Raw genomic sequence first — 20096 nt, forward strand, 5'->3', positions numbered from 1 at the left:
GCTTATTGGGGTATGACCACAGGCCTATTGATAATTGTCCACTGTTAACTACCTAGGCTTAAGGCATATGAATCACGGGTTAACTTGGATTGTATCTTTCTTTTCCTTTGTTCAGACTAGTTTCAGAAAATTTGGGGAGGTGGGTTTGAGCAGGTACATTTAGGGTATATAAGGTTTTCCCAAAAACTTGTCTGGGTCCTTGGCTAAGAGGAGACTCTGCCTTGGGCCCGCCGGTGTAATAAACTGCACTCCGCTATCTGCATTGTCCTTCTGAGTGAGTTTGTTTCCCAGAACCCGTGGCTACAACAATAGAAGCAGCCTGGCAAGGAAGCTCTGCTTGATGATTAAGTGGGCTACAATTTTATCGTGAAAGTAAAGTGAGGGGGGGGAAAGATTCCTTTTCTTGAGCAGATGTCAGGCTTATATCACAAGCCCTGCCTTCCTATCAGGCAGGAGAGTGTCTGACGCCGCGAGGTTAAACTAGGATTGTCATAGTGCTTTGGCTTTCCTGGTGGCTCAGACAGTAAAGAATCTGCCTGTAATGCAGAAGACCAGGGTTCAATCCCTGAATTGGGAAGATCCCCTGGAGAAGTGAGTGAAGATCCCCTGGAGAAGGGAATGGCAACTCACTCCAGTATTTTTGCCTAGAGAATTTTCTGGACAGACGAGCCTAGAAGGCTACGGAATAACAAAGATTTGGACATGACTGAGAAAATAACACACAAATATTATAATGCTTATTCAAATCAGTAGAAGTGTGTTGAAATTTTTCTTTCACCTAATGGCCTGGGGCATAGCTCATGCTTTTATTTACAGGTTTATAGTTAAGCAAGCCTGCTTCACTCCACAACATTTCAATCGATTTCTTGAGAGATCCTTAACTTACAGTGGTCTCCCAAAGTTTCCTAAGTTTTCCTCTCTGTCTATAGTTCCTTAATGGGACTTCTACAGCTGCCTGTATAACTATCCTTTCTATTCCTATCAACAGAGCCTTGAAAATGAAGATGAAGTTAAAATGAGGCTCTAAGAGTGGGCCTTAATCCAATGTCACTGGTGACTGTGTGAGAAGAAGAAATTTGGACATACAAAGGGACACCAGAAGTATCTGCTGCAAGAAAAGACCACATGAAGACACCATGAAAAGACAGGCATCTGCAGCCATTAGGAAAGGCTTCAGAAGAAACCAAACCAATTGACGGTTCAGTCGCTCAGTCGTGTCCGACTCTCTGCAACCCCATGGACTGCAGCACGCCAGGGCTTCCCTGTCCATCACCAACTCCCGGAGCTTGCTCAAACTCATGTCCATCGAGTTGGTGATGCCATCCAACCATCTCATCCTCAACCAATTGACACCTTGACCTTAAACTTCCCACCGCTGCAACTGTGAGAAAGTAAATTCTGTTTTTTAAGCCATTAGTCTGTGGTATTTGTTATGGCAGTTCTAGCAAGCTAATGTAGCCTCTTGTAGCAAGTACCGGGGACTTCCCTGGTGGTCCAGCAGCTAAGACTCTGCTCTCAATGCAGGGGGACTGGGTTCAACCCCTGGTTGGGGAACTGGATCCCGCATGCTGCAACTAACGGTTCGTATGCCACAACTAAGAGTTTGTATTCCACAACTAAAGATCCTGAATGTTGCAATGAAGATCAAAGATCCTAGGTGCTGCAACTAAGACCCAGTGCAGCCAAATTAAAAAAAGAAAAGTACTGATACTTTAATGCCCAAATATGTTCAAGTCAGAGCAAATGTATGAAATAGTTCTGCAGTATGCTGACTAAAGTACAGTTGGCCCTTGAACAACACCGGGTTTAGGAGAACTGACCCTCTGTGTAGCTGAAAGTCCAAATATAATTTATAGTTGGTCCTTCATATCTGTGGTGCCACACCTCAGATCTTGTAATACTATTGTTATTTACTATTGATAAAAAATTCACCCATAAGTGTACTAGTACAGTTCAAACCCATGTTGTTCAAGGGTCAACTCTAGATAAGAATGGTCATGGGCCAGAGATCAGCTAAGGGGTTTGAGCTATTCTGTTCCCCACAGCAACTGTAAGGGTTGAAGTTATCAATATGTCATGCACATCTGTAACTCATTTGTGATACTTCATCTGGGAAGCTCTTTTCCAAAGGATACATTTTAGGAAGAAGTAAAATGATCTCATAAGGAATGTCTTATGATCTCATAAGGAATTCACAGGAGAAATTTCTTTCTATAATATATATACTCTGAGCCCCAGGCAGAGTTTCAGAATGGCTATCTAAAAAAAAAAAGTATTAAACAGAAGGACGCTACCTGATGACTTCTCACGGAGCCAAGCTCCAACTTCTCTTACCACAGTTACCTTCCAGCTATACTTTTTCTGCTTCTGCATTTGGATTCCAGTGAGTCGTGAGGGCAGATCTGTGGGTATAGCCACATTCTCTCCTTGGGTTTCTCTCTGAAAATACAAAGATTTTTATCTAATGTTTGCTCCTAGCTTTATAATTCTCTTTTTATATTTTATTTATTGTCACTATGTTTCGGACAGAGATAATGTGTTGAGAGTGAACAAATGGAGACACCTTAATCAGAAACCCAACATAGCCATTATTTAAAAGGGTTCAAATTCCTCTTTCCCTAAGATATTGGCTTTTGAGAGTACGTGATGATTCATGTGTTCAATTCAGCTATATTAAGGTGCATGAAAATACCCCAAATGAAATTTCATGCTTGATAATTGGATAATATTGAAGCTATTTAGTAACTATTTAGAAAGCATTGTTTGCTGCTGCTGCTGCTAAGTCGCTTCAGTCGTGTCCGACTCTGTGCGACCCCAGAGATGGCAGCCCACCAGGCTCCGCCCAGGCAAGAACACTGGAGTGGGTTGCCATTTCCTTCTCCAATGCATGAAAGTGAAAAGTGAAAGTGAAGTCGCTCAGTCGTGTCCGACTCTTAGTGACCCCATGGACTGCAGCCTACCAGGCTCCTCGGTCCATGGGATTTTCCAGGCAAGAGTCCTGGAGTGGGTTGCCATCTTAAGAGCTCCCATTACTTCCTGCGGCAGAACTGGTCCTTTTGAGCCAAGTCTCTTGAGCAGGGCCGCAATTGGAGGAATGTTGGACTACATTTCCCAGAGTTCCAAGGGATCTCCGCGCAGCCGCGCTTGGAAAACTACCGCGTCCCTCTCCTCAGAAACTGGCAGGTCGGTCGCTACCAGCCTGAACCCGCCACTCCCTCCGTTTTAGCTGCCTCGGAGTCTGAACTCCACTCGGCACTACTTCTGCTGGTGTGTGTGTGTGCCGCTGCAGACTAGACTTATGGCCTCGACGTTGAGGTTCAACGGGAGGGTGGTACTGGTTACCGGCGCGGGGGGAGGTGAGTACGTGAAGGCTGGAGGGCGGGTGTCCAGCTCACTGTCCTGCTGGGAACCCCCCGGCCCCCACTTTTTTTTTTTTTTTTAACCCGCTTTGGTCGGGGTTACGCACGCAGCTGTAGCTGCGGTCCGAGCATCTGAGCTGCGGGCCGCGGTGACTAGGCGGCTTGGGGAGCAAGTGATTGGACTTGGTGAGGGTGGGAGTGGGAGGACGGACAATGACTATTCTCCGGTCGCCGAATCTCCTGAGGGTGGAGAGGTGGGGCTGGCCAGCCTTGAGTGGGGACCCAAAAACTCCTGGTGCAACTCTCCTCACCTCCACACCCCCTCCCGCGCCGCCCTGCCGCACCCCCGCACCCCGCCCCGCCCGGTCCCTCAAGGCTTTGGATCTTGAGAAGACAGAGGCCGGGCTGGGCTGCGGGTTCCAAAACTAGGTGAAAGTTCATTCCAGCGCTCATCTGTGCGTATCAATTGTAACTCTTCCTGTCAATAGATTCTCTAGGCCTCTGTCAAGTCTTTTAAACATGGCAGAAAAGCCATCTGGTGATTGGAATCACTCCCCACCCCTTGCCCCCAGTAGTAGAGATGTCAGCCCCTTGCCTTTGAAAAGTCAGTTGTCTTTTCCTCTGTCGGATGATTTTTAAGCTCTTGAGAGGGCCTTCCTTTTGAAAAGCGCATCTGGTAAGAGTTCTCCTTTTGCTTATCAAGCCAAGCACAGTACTGTCAAGTCCACTGGAGTCTTGGCATGGAGTTGTAAACTCAAGTGACTGCTGGACTCAGGCAGGCGATAGAGGAGTAAAGTGAGTGTGGTGTGGGGCATTAGGAACTGGAGAGCAGAGGTCTTTCTGAAGTGGGCCCGACCAGAAGCAAAGTGGAAATTTGTTATGTGAAATAACTCTTATTTTTAAAGGACAGAAATTAAGACAAACTACTCATACCTACATGGATGCTTTGCAGTGAGATTTTACATTATTCCAAGTGCAAAGGTCCGTCCAGTCAAAGCTATGGTTTTTCCAGTAGTCATGTATGGATGTGAGAATTGGACTATAAAGAAAGCTGAGTGCTGAAGGATTGATGCTTTTGAACTGTGGTGTTGGAGAAGACTCTTGAGAGCCCCTTGGACTGCAAGGAGATCCAGCCAGTGAATCCAAAAGGAAATCAGTCCTGAATGTTCTTTGGAGGGACTGATGGTGAAGCTGAAACTCCAGTACTTTGGCCACCTGATGCGAACTGACTCATTGGAAAAGACCCCGATGCTGGGAAAGATTGAAAGTGGGTGGAGAAAGGGACGACAGAGGATGAGATGGTTGGATGGCATCACTGACTCAATGGACATGAGTTTGAGTAAACTCCAGGAGTTGGTGAGGGACAGGGAAGCCTGTCCTGCTGCAGTTCATGGGGTCTCAAAGAGTCTGACATGACTGAGTGACTGAATTGAAGTGAACTGAGGTGTAAGATTCTTGACCTTATGGGCCTTTGATTACCTACTGGTAGTGCCTTATACCAAAAATGGACCTAATGCAGAATTAATTTAAATTATATATTAAAAGTCACAATGGCGTTCTGACAGTTGAAGTGAAGTCAGTCGCTCAGACATGTCCAACTCTTTGCGACCCCATGAACTGGGGCTTGCCAGGCTACTCTGTCCATGGAATTTCCCAGGCAAGAATACTGGAGTGGGTTTCCATTTCCTTCTCCAGGGTATCTTCCCCACTCAGGGATTAAAGCTGAGTCTCCTGCATAGCAGGCAGACTCTTTATGCTCTGAGCCACCAGGGTTAAATCATACATATTTTCATATATAAAATGGATTCTCATGCTTCCTTTTAGAAAATGTCTTTAGTATTAATTAGTGGTCAAATGTTTTATATCTGTAGCTATTTTAATTCTGAAATCATCATATGTTTTGGGGAAAACATTTTGTTTACACTTAGTTTTTGCTGAAAATAAGTAATGCACTCATGTTTTAAGCCATTTTTTGACAGTGAGTGATTCACAGTATGAAATAACAGTTATATGCCAATACCCAGTACACACACACACACACACACACACAATCTGTATTTGAAAAATAGTACATTCAGTGCACTTTGAACTTTCCTATTCTGTTTCATTAAGTAAATGCAGATTAAAACTCACTAAATTGATTTTGTGAAGTATTAATAAGTTGTTCACATGGACCACAGCCTTGTCTAAGTCAGTGAAACTGAGCCAAGACGAACGGGTCATGGTGGAGAATTTTGATGAAACATGGTCCACTGGAGAAGGGAATGGCAAACCACTTCAGTATTCTTGCCTTGAGAACTCTTTGAATAGTATGAAAAGGCAAAAAGATATGACACTGAAAGATGAACTCCCCAGGTTGATAGGTGTCCAATATACTACTGGAGAAGAGTGGAGAAATCACGGACTCAGTGGATGTGAGTCTGAGCAAGCTCCCGGAGTTGGTGATGGACAGGGAAGCCTGGTGTGCTGAGTCCATGGGTTTCAAAGAGTCGGACACGACTGAGTGACTGAACTGAACTAATGAGTTGTTATTAGACAATTCTGGATTTAGCGCCTCTTGTTTATAAACTGATCCATATTTTAAAGAACCTGGATTATGCTACAGTTACTAGCCATTAAATTTGAATACTCATCTGGAGCAGATACATGTGGGAAAGTTGAGACTTACATTGGGTCATCATTAGAAAAGAAAGACTGAGATCTAATTGCAGTCCCATAACACAGACTGTTGCCCTTGAGGCCTTGGCATTCTCCTTTAAGGATATGTATCTGTAGAACTGCGTAACTGCTGAACATCCCAGGAGGGTGGCTGTGAATGCTTGCCAGGCCTGTGTCTGGGAATGAGTCTGACTCCAACTCACTCATATTCTGAAATGAAAAGAAATATCTTGGCACTATTCAGGTGCTGTTGTTTAGCTTGGAATATTGAAGAGTTTATTGGGCAACTTGGAATAAGTTTCAGAATTGTTTGCTACTGCTGCTGCTAAGTCGCTTCAGTCATGTCCGACTCTGTGCGACCCAATAGACGGCAGGCAGCCCACCATGCTCCCCCATCCCTGGGATTCTCCAGGCAAGAACACTGGAGTGGGTTGCCATTTCCTTCTCCAATGCGTGAAAAGTGAAAAATGAAAGTGAAGTCGCTCAGTCATGTCCGACTCTTAGTGACCCCATGGACTGCAGCCTACCAGGCTCCTCCATCCATGAGATTTTCCAGGCAAGAGTACTGGAGTGGGATGCCATTGCCTTCTCTGTCAGAATTGTCTAGCCGGTAAACAATTTTGCCATGATGTGTGGTGTAACAGGAAGTTGTATTTATTAACAGATGGTAGTAGCGGTTGCTGGGGATGGAAATGTGAGAGTGATGGAATTGGGCAGTGGAAGAGGGAGTCTGGCCGTTGTGAATCTGAAATGGTTATAAAATAGCAAGCTGTCGACTGGAGATAGTAAGAAGTGTGTGAGTAGTTGGAAATTCTGAAGTCAGGAGGGACTTTGAAGTTGTTTGACCTCCTTTGGGTAAACCTGGAAAGCGAAATAGTCCAAGAAGTTAGTCTCAGAGACTCTGTTAACTTGAAGCAGAGGGCAGTCAATCCCACTGAGAAGAGCACTGAACAAGCACTGTGAGAAAAGAATCAACTGATTTTTGACAGTGCGAAAGAAGATACGGTCAGAAGAGAAATAGGGAAGAGAGGATGGTTGACAGTGAACTTAGGTGCAGGAGAAAGTTAAGACAGGCTTTGAAAGCAGATTAAGAGAAAATAGAGACTCTTGAATTTAATTTTTTGGTGCATTTTGACTCTACAGTTGTGCTGGTCATTGTGGGAAATGCAAAAGAATGATATAAATCTCATCCTTTAAGAACCTTCTAGTTTATTTGGGGAGACAGACTAACACATAAAGTATTTAAATGACGTTTATATAAGCATGGATACACAAACATGGGAGGACCCAGTGACTGTTAATGGACTAGTGGTAGTGTTAACTTTATGTACAGATTTGTGTACAGTTTGCTTGGGCCATTATGGTAAAAGTGGATTACTCACATACCTTTTCAGAGAATTGTATAGCTTGGTTTTGAGATAATACTCTGATTAACTGAGATCAATCTCTACTAGAGATGTGTCCCATTCCTTTCATCTGATGATTTTCTACTTTGTTACCATTTTTTGCATTCTGGTCATGAGTACTGATTTCGTTGAAAACCTCATGTTTAAATCTAGTGCTTCAGCCTTGATCTGATAAAATATGAAGAGGCTTGAGTTACTGTATTGGCTGGGTTCTTGATCATCCATTTAGAGTAGATTAAATTTTAAAGTAAATTATTTGATGATCGTTTAGTTTTGGAAAAATTTATAATTTTGGTTCTTTATGGAAGAGCTTGATAATTTAGCTGTCTCCTTTTGTTATTTGTTTACTTATTTATGAATTAATTTAAATTCAGTTCAGTTCAGTTCAGTTGCTCAGTTGTGTCTGACTCTTTGCGACCCCATTAACTGCAGCACGACAGGCCTCCCTGTCCATCACCAACTCCCAGAGTTTACCCAAAATCATGTCCATTGAGTTGGTGATGCCATCCAACTATCTCACACTATGCTGTCCTCTTCTCCTGCCCTCAATCTTTCCTAGAATCAGGGTCTTTTCAAATGAGTCAGCTCTTCTCATCAGGTGGCCAAAATATTGGAGTTTCAGCTTCAACATCAGTTCTTCCAATGAACACCCAGGACTGATCTCCTTAGGTTGGACTGGTTGGATCTCCTTGCTGTCCAAGGGACTCTCAGGAGTCTTTGCCAACACCACAGTTCAAAAGCATCAATTCTTCCGCTTTCAGCTTTCTTTATAGTCCAACTCTCACATCCATACATGACTACTGGAAAAACCATAGCCTTGACTAAGCAGACCTTTGTTGACAAAGGTTTTTAATATGTTGTCTGATTTTTAATATGTTGTCTAGGTTGGTCATAACTTTCCTTCCAAGGAGTAAGTGTCTTTTAATTTCATGGCTGCAATCACCATCTGCAGTGATTTTGGAGCCCCCCAAAATAAAGTCTGACACTGTTTCCCCATCTATTTGCCTTGAAGTGATGGGACCGGATGCCATGATCTTAGTTTTCCGAATGTTGAGCTTTAAGCCAACTTTTCACTCTCCTCTTTCACTTTCATCAAGAGGCTCTTTAGTTCTTCTTCACTTTCTGCTGTAAGGGTAGTGTCATCTGCATATCTCAGGTTACTGATATTTCTCCTGGCAATCTTGATTGCAGCTTGTGCTTCTTCCAGCCCAGTGTTTCTCATGATGTACTCTGCAAATAAATTAAATAAGTAGGGTGACAATATATAGCCTTGACGTACTCCTTTTCCTATTTGGAACCAATCTGTTGTTCCATGTCCAGTTCTAACTGTTGCTTCCTGACCTGCATACAGGTTTCTCAAGAGGCAGGTCAGGTAGTCTGGTATTCCTATCTCTTTCAGAATTTTCCAGTTTATTGTGATCCACATACTCAAAGGCTTTGGCATAGTCAATAAAGCAGAAATAGATGGAACTATTTTGTTTTTTGGAACTCTCTTGTTTTTTTGATGATCCAGTGGATGTTGGCAATTTGATCTCTTGTTCCTCTGCCTTTTCTAAATCCAGATTGAACATCTGGAAATTAATGGTTCACATATTGCTGAAGCCTGGCTTGGAGAATTTCAAGCATTGCTTTGCTAGCGTGTGAGATGAGTGCAATTGTGTGGTAGTTTGAGCATTCTTTGGCATGGCCTTTCTTTGGGATTGGACTTAACTGACCTTTTCCAGTCCTGTGGCCACTGCTGAGTTTTCTAAATTTGCTGACATATTGACTACAGCACTTTCACAGCATCATCTTTTACGATTTGAATAGCTCAACTGGAATTCCATCACTCCACTAGCTTTGTTCATAGTGATGCTTCCTAAGGCCCGTTTGACTTCGCATTTCAGGATGTCTGGCTCTAGGTGAGTCATCACACCATCGTGATTATCTGGGTTGTGAAGATCTTTTTGTACAGTTCTATGTATTCTTGGCACATCTTAATATTTTCTGCTTCTGTTAGGTCCATACCATTTCTGTCCTTTATTAACCCCATCTTTGCATGAAATGTTCCCTTGGTATCTCTTAATTTTCTTGAAGAGATCTCTAGTCTTTCCCATTCTGTTGTTTTCTTCTACTTCTTTGCATTGATCACTGAGGAAGGCTTTCTTACCTCTCCTTGCTATTCTTTGGACTCTGCATTCAGGTACTTATATCTTTCTTTTTCTCCTTTGCTTTTTGCTTCTCTTCTCTTCACAGCTATTTGTTAAGCCTCCTCAGACAGCCATTTTGCCTTTTTGCATTTCTTTTTCTTGGAGATGGTCTTGATCCATGTCTCCTGTACAATGTCTCAAACCTCTGTCCATAGTTCATCAGGCACTCTATCAGATCTAGTCCCTTAAATCTATTTCTCATTTCCACTGTATAATCGTAAGGGATTTGATTTAGGTCATACCTGAATGGTCTAGTGGTTTTCTCCACTTTCTTCAATTTAAGTCTGAATTTGGCAATGAGGAGTTCATGATCTGAGCCGCAGTCAGCTCCTGGTCTTGTTTTTGCTGACTGTATAGAGCTTCTCCATCTTTGGCTGCAAAGAATATAATCAATCTGATTTCAGTGTTGGCCATCTGGTGATGTCCACGTGTAGAGTCTTCTCTGGTTTGTTGGAAGAGGGTATTTGCTATGACCAGTGTGTTCTCTTGGCAAAACTCTATTAGCCTTTGCCCTGCTTCATTCTGTATTCCAAGGCCAAATTTGCCTGTTACTCCAGGTGTTTCTTGATTTCCTACTATTGCATTCCAGTCCCCTATAATGAAAAGGACATCTTTTTTGGGTGTTAGTTCTAAAAGGTCTTGTAGGTCTTCATAGAACCATTCAACTTCAGCTTCTTCAGTGTTACTGGTTGGGGCATAGACTTGGATTACTGTGATATTGAATGGTTTGCCTTGGAAACGAACAGAGATCATTCTGTCGTTTCTGAGATTGCATCCAAGTACTGCATTTCGGACTCTTTTGTTGACCATGATGGCTACTCCATTTCTTCTAAGGGATTCCTGCCCACAGTGGTAGATATAATGGTCATCTGTGTGAAATTCACCCATTCCAGTCCATTTTAGTTCGCTGATTCCTAGAATGTCGACGTTCACTCTTGTCATCTCCTGTTTGACCACTTCCAATTTGCTTTGATTCGTGGACCTAACATTCCAGGTTCCTATGCAATATTGCTCTTTACAGCATCAGACCTTGCTTCTATCGCCAGTCACATCCACAACTGGGTGTTGCTTTTGCTTTGGTTCCATCCCTTCATTCTTTCTCCACTGATCTCCAGTAGCATATTGGGCACCTACCAACCTGGGGAGTTCATCTCTCAGTGTCCTATCTTTTTGCCTTTTCATACTGTTCATGGGGTTCTCAAGGCCAGATAAACTACCAGTAAGTTTATCAGTTCAGTTTTAAAAATGTGTACATGTTAAAATGATTGAAAAAATACAGAAGTAAGCTTTCCACTCCTAGTTGCTAATCACACAATTCTGTTACTCAGAGGTGAACCACTAATTCCCACTCTCTTATAGTCTTCCTAAGATATTCTCTGCCTATAAGGTTTACATAGGCATATATCCATTTTTGGATGTATAAATTTATACCCTATAGCTTTGAATCTGAATTAAGTATTTTGTGTGTGTTCCTGGTGATTACGTAGTCAAGGATCAGAGCAGAATGTAGAAACTGTTAGATACTTGAAACAGGAAAGGACTCAGTAGAAGCCGTTGGCTTTTGTAAAACTGGTCCATTAGTGGAGCCAGGATCTCTGAGGCTGCCCTTGGAACTGCCACCACCCAAATAGTCACTGGCTCTAGGAACCTAGAGAATGGAAGTTGCCATCCAGAGATTAGGGAGCTTGATCTAGAAGCTGCCAGTATATCCACTTAATACCTAGGAAGCTTCAAGAAATTGGCTTCCTAACCAGCAGCACTGGTCAATTGTCACAGTACAGTGACTTCTGCCTCATTTCCTCCTTCCAAATTTCATTTCATGTGCGTTTTCATGCACACGCATTTAATGGTGGAACACAGATCACATCTAGCATCCTAGAAGCTCGGTAGAATGTAGGAAATGGTAGGGAAATGGGTGTAAAGTACAGTTTTAAGTTTTCCAACTCCTAAAAGTAGTAGAGGCTGAGAGTACCAGTGAAGCCTCCTCTTGTAATTAATGCACATCAGTTACTTTTCAATAGGGATTGGATTGAGTAGATCAAAAAAATTATTCTAACATTTGCTCAACTTTATGATTTTTTTTTTTCCTTTTTCTTCAATAGGATTGGGCCGAGCCTATGCCCTGGCTTTTGCAGAAAGAGGTGCATCAGTTGTTGGTAAGTTGATAAATTTTTCTTTTCATTTAGTACCTAGGAACTAAAATACAGACTTCACAAGACAGACAGCTTTGTATTTACATCAAATAATTTGTCAAGGTCAGATTTTATCACCAATTTTTTTTTCTTCTGCCAGCAAAATCTTTTCCCCATTGAGGCTGATTTTGTAACATACTTTTTATTTATTTATTTTTTGTAACTTTTTAAAGTAAACTAGAATTTACAACTCAGTAGAATTGAGAAAGATAAGCAGGCGTTCATTATAAAATTCTTGAATTTGGTATATTGTGGGCTGTAATTTTTTCTTGTAGCAGACTGGTAGAAGATGAATCCCTGTAAGTGTAAATATATTGGTAAGGGAAGAAGTAAATGCATTTTCTTAACTGGAAGTTTGAAATCAGGAAATCCAAAGTATGTTTTTTTGTTTGTTTTTAATTTCTTTCATCAAAATTTTTCAAATGGGAGCTTTTATAACAGTTTAAAAATTTTAATTGAAGGGGCATTTACATGAGTTTTACTGTGGGGATTCAGTTAGAGGATGGGGTATTTGAGAACACACTAAATGTGGGAGATTTTATTAATCTCAGTGGTTTGCCTCGTGTGCTTGGCAATTGGTGTGGACATAGGAGTGGGTTTGTCTACAGCCACGTCTTTGTGGGGAGTAACTAAATGGACCTTCACTGCCAAGTAGGTATGTAGGGCAGTTGTATGCCCCAATATTTATTAATATCTTTCCTGGGCTTTAGCCTCCCAATCACAGTTTCCCTACATCTTTCTAGGGAATACAGAGAGAGAGATTTCTGCAATTTGTTTATGAAGACATGTGTAACAGACTTAACCAGCAGCCAGGTTTTCTAAACCAGTTTTCTCCCTCAGTGTGGATGTGTGGCTTATCTTTATGGAAGGTACGCAGAGACCTTGGATGTTGTTTAAGGTCATAACCACAGTGTGTTAATCCAGTCTGCTTCTGGCAGAAGAAGAACAAGAAGAAGATTTGGCAAAACTAATACAATTATGTAAAGTTTAAAAATAAAAAAAAAAAAAAAAAAAAGAACACAATGTCAACACATTTTGGCATTGTGATATTTTGGCAGGGGTGTATAGTTCAGACCTTTTTTTTTTTTTTTGCCAGATTGTCCCAAGAATGTGTCGTGGTGTCAGGGTCTGTTTTTTTCTTTAAAAAAATATTGCTATTAATTTATTAATATTTTTACTCATAACTTTTTATTTACATCTTTGAACTCAGTTCCATAAATGCTAGGGTCTCTTTTTATCTTTTGTATCTCCTAAAGGACCTAGAATATTGCCTTTTGTAAAGAAAGGACTTTATTCATTGGTTCTTTTATTGTTGTAGCCCTTTTTTGGGGGAGGGGGTGGGGTAGGGAGTGGTTGGTGTGCCTTTGAGATTGGTTGAGTAAATTTCTACTTTTTTGGTTGTGGCTGAGTTATAATCTTAGTTTATAAATTTGTTTTGTAAAACCTTTTGCAGAAATATGTGTTTGTGGGGATCAGAATTCCTATATCTCTTACTTTTGAATTTGTTGAACTCAGGTTGGACTTTTTCAGTTCTAAGGAAATGATAAACAGGGATGGTGTGTCTCTTGTCATTGACCCAGGGATGGTATTGCAGCAGATGCTTGTTGAAGTCCAAAGAGGTTGAAAGTTCGTGTTTTTGGAAAATTATTTACCAAACTTGGCTGGAGAACCAGATATAGTTTAGTTTATGTGAAAGTGCAGAACTTTTCTACCACTTGTTAGCCTGCGACCTGGCTGTGAATTCTTTAGGCTACCAGTGGTTTTCGTTCTCCTAATCACCACTACCCTGTGCTTTAAGGTTTTAAAACATAGATGCCCTGCTTCCAGATCGTTTTATGTGCACTGCCATTTCTCCTGAGTTAATTTTGTTCTGCTCAGCATATTTTTACCTGAGGAAGCAAAAAATAGGCAACAGGAGTAAGCACATGTAGGATTTATGACAGAGTCACTTGTTTGTGGTCGGAGAAGGCGATGGCACCCCACTCCAGTACTCTTGCCTGGAAAATCCCATGGACGGAGGAGCCTGGTGGGCTGTAGTCCATGGGGTCGCTAAGAGTCGGACACGACTGAGTGACTTCACTTTCACTTTTCACTTTCCTGCATTGGAGAAGGAAATGGCAACCCACTCCAGTGTTCTTGCCTGGAGAATCCCAGGGACGGGGGAGCCTGGTGGGCTTCCATCTATGGGGTTGCACAGAGTCAGACACGACTGAAGCGACTTAGCAGCAGCAACAGCAGGAGCTTGTTTGTGGTAAAATTACTGATCAGTTAATCTTAAGGTTAGCTCAGAGTCCAGTAAGAAGTAAAACCTTAAGACATGGAGTAGCTTGTTTCTCATGTGAGAGAGCTTTCTCTTGGTTATGCTGAGTTAACAAACAAATCTCATTGGTTTATCATAATAAAGGATAGTTTCACAGTTACCTGATGGTTCACATTCTGGTCAGTTGTCTCTCTGCTCTGTGTGTCTTACTAATTTCAGGATCCCAGCTGAAGGAGTGACTCTCATCATAGCTGTTCCCCATGGTGGTGCTTAAAGCTTCTGTTTAGAAGTGTCATGGCACTTCTACTCACATTTCACTGGCCAAAGGAAGTCACCTGGCCAAGCCCAAAGTTAAGGGTATCATTTAAGATATTCTCAAGCTTCCTGTTAATATGATTGCTATGTTTTATGTTCTGTAATATCAAGCATTATGGGAGATTTAAATCTGAGTGTAAGAACTGCTAAGCCTTTGGCTGATAATTGCAATAAGGGACATTTGTTTTTGTACAGATTACATCTTTGAAGAAATGTGTGTGCATATCTGAAGACAATGTTGGGAATGGAATAGGTTTGAGGTTTCCTCAGTTGGTGAGCCATATCAAGTTCTCTGAGTAGTAAGTTTTATCTTGAGGGCTTGAACACAAAGAAGATTGAAGTGTTCCAGCAAGCAGAACCTCTTCTTTGACAGTAAGAAAGGCAAAACGCTTTCTGTTCTTGAACTGGAGGAGTAGCACTTAGGCGTAATTTGAATTGAAGTCTTTTAAAGTAAGATTGGCACGATTTCTTTTCTGTGCTGTAGTTACATGACAATTGGTAAAGATGAGTTTTTAAAGTTCCTCTTGTCAGATGCCAGAGCCTATGTTTTTAGCTGCTGTGTGATCCTGATAGCCAGAAGGTGAACTTCAGTGTGGGAAAGTGAATGGTCTCTGAAGTTAGGTCAGGCTGTGAATCCTGGCTCTGCTGTCCAGTTACATGACTTGTCTGAATATTAGTAGCCACCTTCCCTAAAAACTGCCAGGATTATGGTGGGGATTAAATGACACCAAGAATTAAAGTCTTTTGTAAAGGGGGAAATAAAACAGTATTAGTGACTGCCTACCATGTCCTGGGCGCTGTGCTCAGGATTATATCAAAGTGAGCTTCGGGGGCATCCCAGGTTGGCGTAGTGTCTTCTAGGGGAATGAAGATGAGAGATGAGAGGTGACAGGAGGTCAGATCATATAGGACCATTTAGTTCAGAAGGACTGGCTTTTACCCTGATTTTTTTTAAAATTAATTTTTATTGGAGTATAGTTGCTTTACAATGTTGTGTTAGTTTCTACTGTACAGCACCCTGAGTCAGCTGTAGGTGTACATATAGCCCCTCTGTTTGATTTCCTGCCAATTTAGGTCACCACAGAGCACTCAGTAAGGTTCCCTGAGCTATATAGTAGGTTCTCATTAGTTACCCATTTTATACATAGTATTAATAGTGTATATATGTCAATACCAACACCCCAATTCCTATGTCACCACCTTTACCTACTTGGTGTCCATATGTTTGTACTCTACATCTGTGTCTCTATTTCTGTTTTGCAAATAAGATCGTGTATACTATTTTTCTAGATTTCTAATGAGAACCTACTTTCATGACCTGATTTAAGGTTTAAATTGATCATTCTGCTTGCTGTCTGAGGAGTAGGTTCTGGAGGAGTAAGAATGGAAGTAGAGGAGGATGTTGAGCATGTTGGGGTTTATTATCCTATGAACTCTTATTGTCTGTACTTATAATTTTTCATTAAAAAAAGAAGTGGAAGCAGAGAAATCTGTCAGGTTATTGAAATAATCTGTAAAAGAGAAGGGGTTGATTCAGACAGTTGGTAGGGATGGAGATGGTACAAGGAGGTTAAATTCTGGATATATTTGGAAGGTAGGTATGGCAGGATTTGGTTATTTGCTGATGTGGGTTGAAAAGGAGGGAGGATAGAGTGAGAGAGAAAAGACTGGAGGAGGGCAGATTCCCAGAGAGGGGACATTCCTGTAGACTTTCAGATGAGGCTAGTAAGTAGGCAGTGGGACATAGGACTCTATAGCTGGGGGGACATTGAAGCTATATAAATCTATTTTCAGTTCCCAGGAGGTATTTAAAGCCAGGAGATTGGGTCAGATTACCCAGGTGGTGAGTACAGATAGACAGGAGATGGAGTCCCAGGAGGACTCAGTCACTCATTTTCAGTTTCTTCTTCCTTTAAAGAGACCCTTGATGCCTTCTTGTTGTTGAGACAGATTCCATCCCTTAAATTAAGGGGGCCTCATTTAAGATACTGCTTTCTAAACTATTACCACATTTTGGAGGCCTACAAATATTTAGATACATTTATGGCCATTCTTACATGCATTGGAGAAGGAAATGGCAGCCCACTCCAGTGTTCTTGCCTGGAGAATCCCAGGGACGGAGGAGCCTGGTGGGCTGCCATCTATGGGGTCGCACAGAGTCGGACACAACTGAAGCGACTTAGCAGCAGTAGCAGCAGGAAAGATGTGTTTTCCTAGGCTCTAAGTCTGACCTTTCTCTGCTTACTGTTTCAAAGTTACTCATTGACCACTGTATCATGCAACAGCAGCATGGCCATTCTGGAAAAGACTCCTGATGAACTAGGGTGATGGTATCTTTCTGCCAAACAATGAAAATATAATGGCAACTCTATGTTTTGCACTTTTTCTTTGACTATCAGGAAGCTTAAGGGTAAACCTCACACTGTCCTCAGCCAGGGTAACCACCATTAGCCCATGCTTTGAGTAGGCTTCTCTTTCTCTGATGTGGCATTTTCTTAATTTTTCCATCTTTTAACAGTCCTTGCACATGCCTTTTATATTTAAGGCACTTTAAATACTTGTTGGTAGCAGTCAAGACATAAACAGAATACAAGAGGAAATCCCCATTGGGCCCACTATATCAATGAAATGATTCTTAATGCTGTTGTTTGCTATCAGAAACTTTTTAGAATGGGAGAAAAGGCATCAACACAGAAAACAGAAATGCCTGGAAGGACAGCAGTTACCTCTGGGATAGGACACAGGTTAGAAAGGGCTTTTTGAATCCGTAGTGTTTGAATTTCTTAAAAGCATTAAAAAAAAGTAAATAACCTCTCCAAAAAATAAGTACACTTGCAGTATAATATTGCCTTTGTCATCTTTTTATACACTTCTCAGATTACTCACTGTAAAGCATGTCATGTGCAAAATCAATGCATATAAAAATTATTTCGATTTTGTAGATTTGGAGGCACCATTTTACTTTGGAAATAAAAGTAGTTTATAGATATGTCACTGGTCATAGATATGACTTAGCTGGTGTCAAATCCTTGGATTGAATAAATATATGAACAGGAATATGTATAAGCACAGTTATAGAGCACTCTTCAGATACAAAGCATTGTAACGTTATTACTCCTGATAATTCAGTGGGAACTTAGAAATAGCTATATAAGCAATTTCCCAGAGAGGAGGAACTACTTATAGTAAAGTGAAACAGTAAAGTGAGGTCAGATTTAAGGGATCTGGAAAGTTAGGCCGTGAATGACAGGATTCTACTGCAGATTTTCAGTGGGGGAATGAGTTAGTTTAAGGCTGTTTAGGGCCATTACCCAGCAACTGGCTGCTAGCAGCCTGGAATGATTAAGATTGGAGGGAAAAGGCCATTGGGGAGGCACTTACAGTAGTCTGGGCATGAAATGATAGAACAGGAAAGACATGGCAATAATTGGTTCCTCAGAAGAACTGGAAACTCCTCAGTGCACAAACTATCTACCTTCCAAGCTCCAAGCACCAAGCCCAGTGCTGGCTACAGAGTGTGAACAGAGTGACTATTTGATGAATCATAATGAAATGGAGATCAAGCCTTGATAGCTTGGTGGCATGTACTGTTCAGAAATGGGAGAAAAGAGAGAATATCTGGGAAATGACTTAGCCAGCAAAGTGCTGCTGAGAGGGTGGGACAGTTTGAAGGAAGATGATGATCAGTTTGATTTGCATTTTTTTTTGCCCCAACACTAAAAGTGATATGTGTTACCTCAGCTGGTTTAGCAGCCCTGATATCAGGAGACCCAAAACATGTTTCTTGCTCTAGTCTTTGAGGCCAGTAGTCAGGGCTGAAGAACAGCAAGAGAGAATGGGAAAACCAACTTCTGAGAGCCAAGCCTGGTACACAAATTGGATTGCTAAAGACAAATCCAGATTTCTCAATCTGGTTTATGTAACAAAATGTTAAAAAACAATGTACGTAATGCTATCAAATAGTATTAATGCTCTGCTGTTTCTCTTTCAACATTTCAATCAAAGAATTTATAATTTGCAACATATATGATTAAAAATTAAAATCTTTTATAAATAAGTGACATGTACATGGGGCTTCCCCAGTGGCTCAGAATCTACCTGCTATGCAGAAGACATAGGAGACCAGAGTTCAATCCCTAGGTTGGGAAGATCCCCTGCAGGAGGGCATGACAACCCACTCCAGTATTCTTGCCTGGAGACTCCCATAGACAGAGGAGCCGGGTGGGCTACAGTCCATTGGGTTCCATAGAGTCGGACATGACTGAAGTGATGAGCATACATGCATGCAATATGTACACATCTGTATGAAAAAAAGGCACCTCAAATGAAATGTTATTTAAGCGGACAAAACAGTAAACAGAAATATAAATGACAAGCCTATGAAAATAATGTAACTTTACTAGTGCTAAAATAATGGGCTACAATTTATAATCATTTAATTGTTACACTGAAAGGAATGATAATGTCTAGAGTTGGGAGGATATGGGGAAACAGCCATTCTCACAAACCTGGTTCGGTTTTCAGGCTTTATTAGCTGATAACTCAGTACTTTGTGTTTAGGTATCCATTTTCCTATTTATAGGGTACTTTTATAGGCTCCAAGTGTGTTTATAATTCTCTGGATCCTACTCTAGTGGTTAGTAGGTGTTTAATAAAAACTCAGAGTAGATTTTTAATTAAAAAAACTTAGTCTTTAATAGACTATCAAAATCATTGATTTATTTAAAATGATGGAAATAGGCAAAAGATTTTACATCTTAAAAAAACAAAAACAAAAAACTCTTAGAGCTATAAGCTGGATTTTATATGGAGGATTTACAAATATATCACTTTTGGGGATATTTTGATGGTGTTAGCTGAAAAGACTCTATCCTTTAACTATGATAATCTTACCAATAGGTAATAAAAATACTGTGTATTTTGAAGCTGTTTGAGTGAGGTGGCTGATTTATTGTTTCTTCTGTATTCTCTCCAAGCAAACATGATTTTTTTTTTTTAAGGAAATAATTAGGATAAAAGAAACTTGTTCACAGCATTAGAGGAGCAGAGTGGTATTGTGGTGGGTCCAGGTGCTTGTATGAATTTTGCTATTTCATACAGCCTTGGAGCCTCGAACAAGTTACCTAACTTTTCCTAAACTCTTTCTTCTTCTGTAAAAATAGGAACAACTGTTCCTGCCAAACTCCTAGAAAACTGTATGGAGCTCAAATGCAGCAATGTACAAAGTTGTGTCTTTAACAGTAGGTGGTAGGGATATTTTAAATATTGTTATAATTGGAATATTCAGTCAGTTCAGTTCAGTTGCTCAGTCATGTCCAACTCTTTGCGACCCCATGGACTCAGCACTCCAGGCCTCCCTGTCCATTGCCAACTCCAGAGTTTACTCAAACTCAAGTCTATTGAGTCAGTGATGTCATCCACCATCTCATCCTCTGTTGTCCCCTTCTCCTCCAGATGTGTCTTTAACAGTAGGCGGTAGGGATATTTTAAAATATTGTTATAATTGGAATATTCAATTCAGTTCAGTCGCTCAGTCGTGTCGGACTCTTTGTGACCCCATGAATCGCAGCATGCCAGGCCTCCCTGTCCATCACCAACTCCCAGAGTTTACTCAAACTCATGTCCATCGAGTCGGTGATGCCATCCAGCCATCTCATCTTCTGTCGTCCCCTTCTCCTCCTGCCCCCAATTCCTCCCAGCATCAGAGTCTTTCCAAT

General features: G+C 41.3%; 1 protein-coding gene across 1 annotated transcript in view; it reads left to right on the forward strand.

Annotated features, from left to right (window-relative positions):
• The first annotated feature begins 3148 nt into the window (after positions 1-3148).
• Positions 3149-20096, forward strand: part of HSD17B4 (hydroxysteroid 17-beta dehydrogenase 4) — a 99753-nt gene continuing 82805 nt past the window's right edge. The window contains exons 1-2 of the mRNA XM_027546952.1: positions 3149-3356; positions 11715-11768. Coding sequence (XP_027402753.1) covers positions 3299-3356; positions 11715-11768 — 112 coding nt within the window. The 5' untranslated portion in view covers positions 3149-3298. The remainder of the gene's footprint in view (positions 3357-11714; positions 11769-20096) is intronic.

Source organism: Bos indicus x Bos taurus, chromosome 7 (genome assembly GCF_003369695.1).
Source record: "Bos indicus x Bos taurus breed Angus x Brahman F1 hybrid chromosome 7, Bos_hybrid_MaternalHap_v2.0, whole genome shotgun sequence".
In the NCBI taxonomy this organism is placed as follows: domain Eukaryota; kingdom Metazoa; phylum Chordata; class Mammalia; order Artiodactyla; family Bovidae; genus Bos; species Bos indicus x Bos taurus.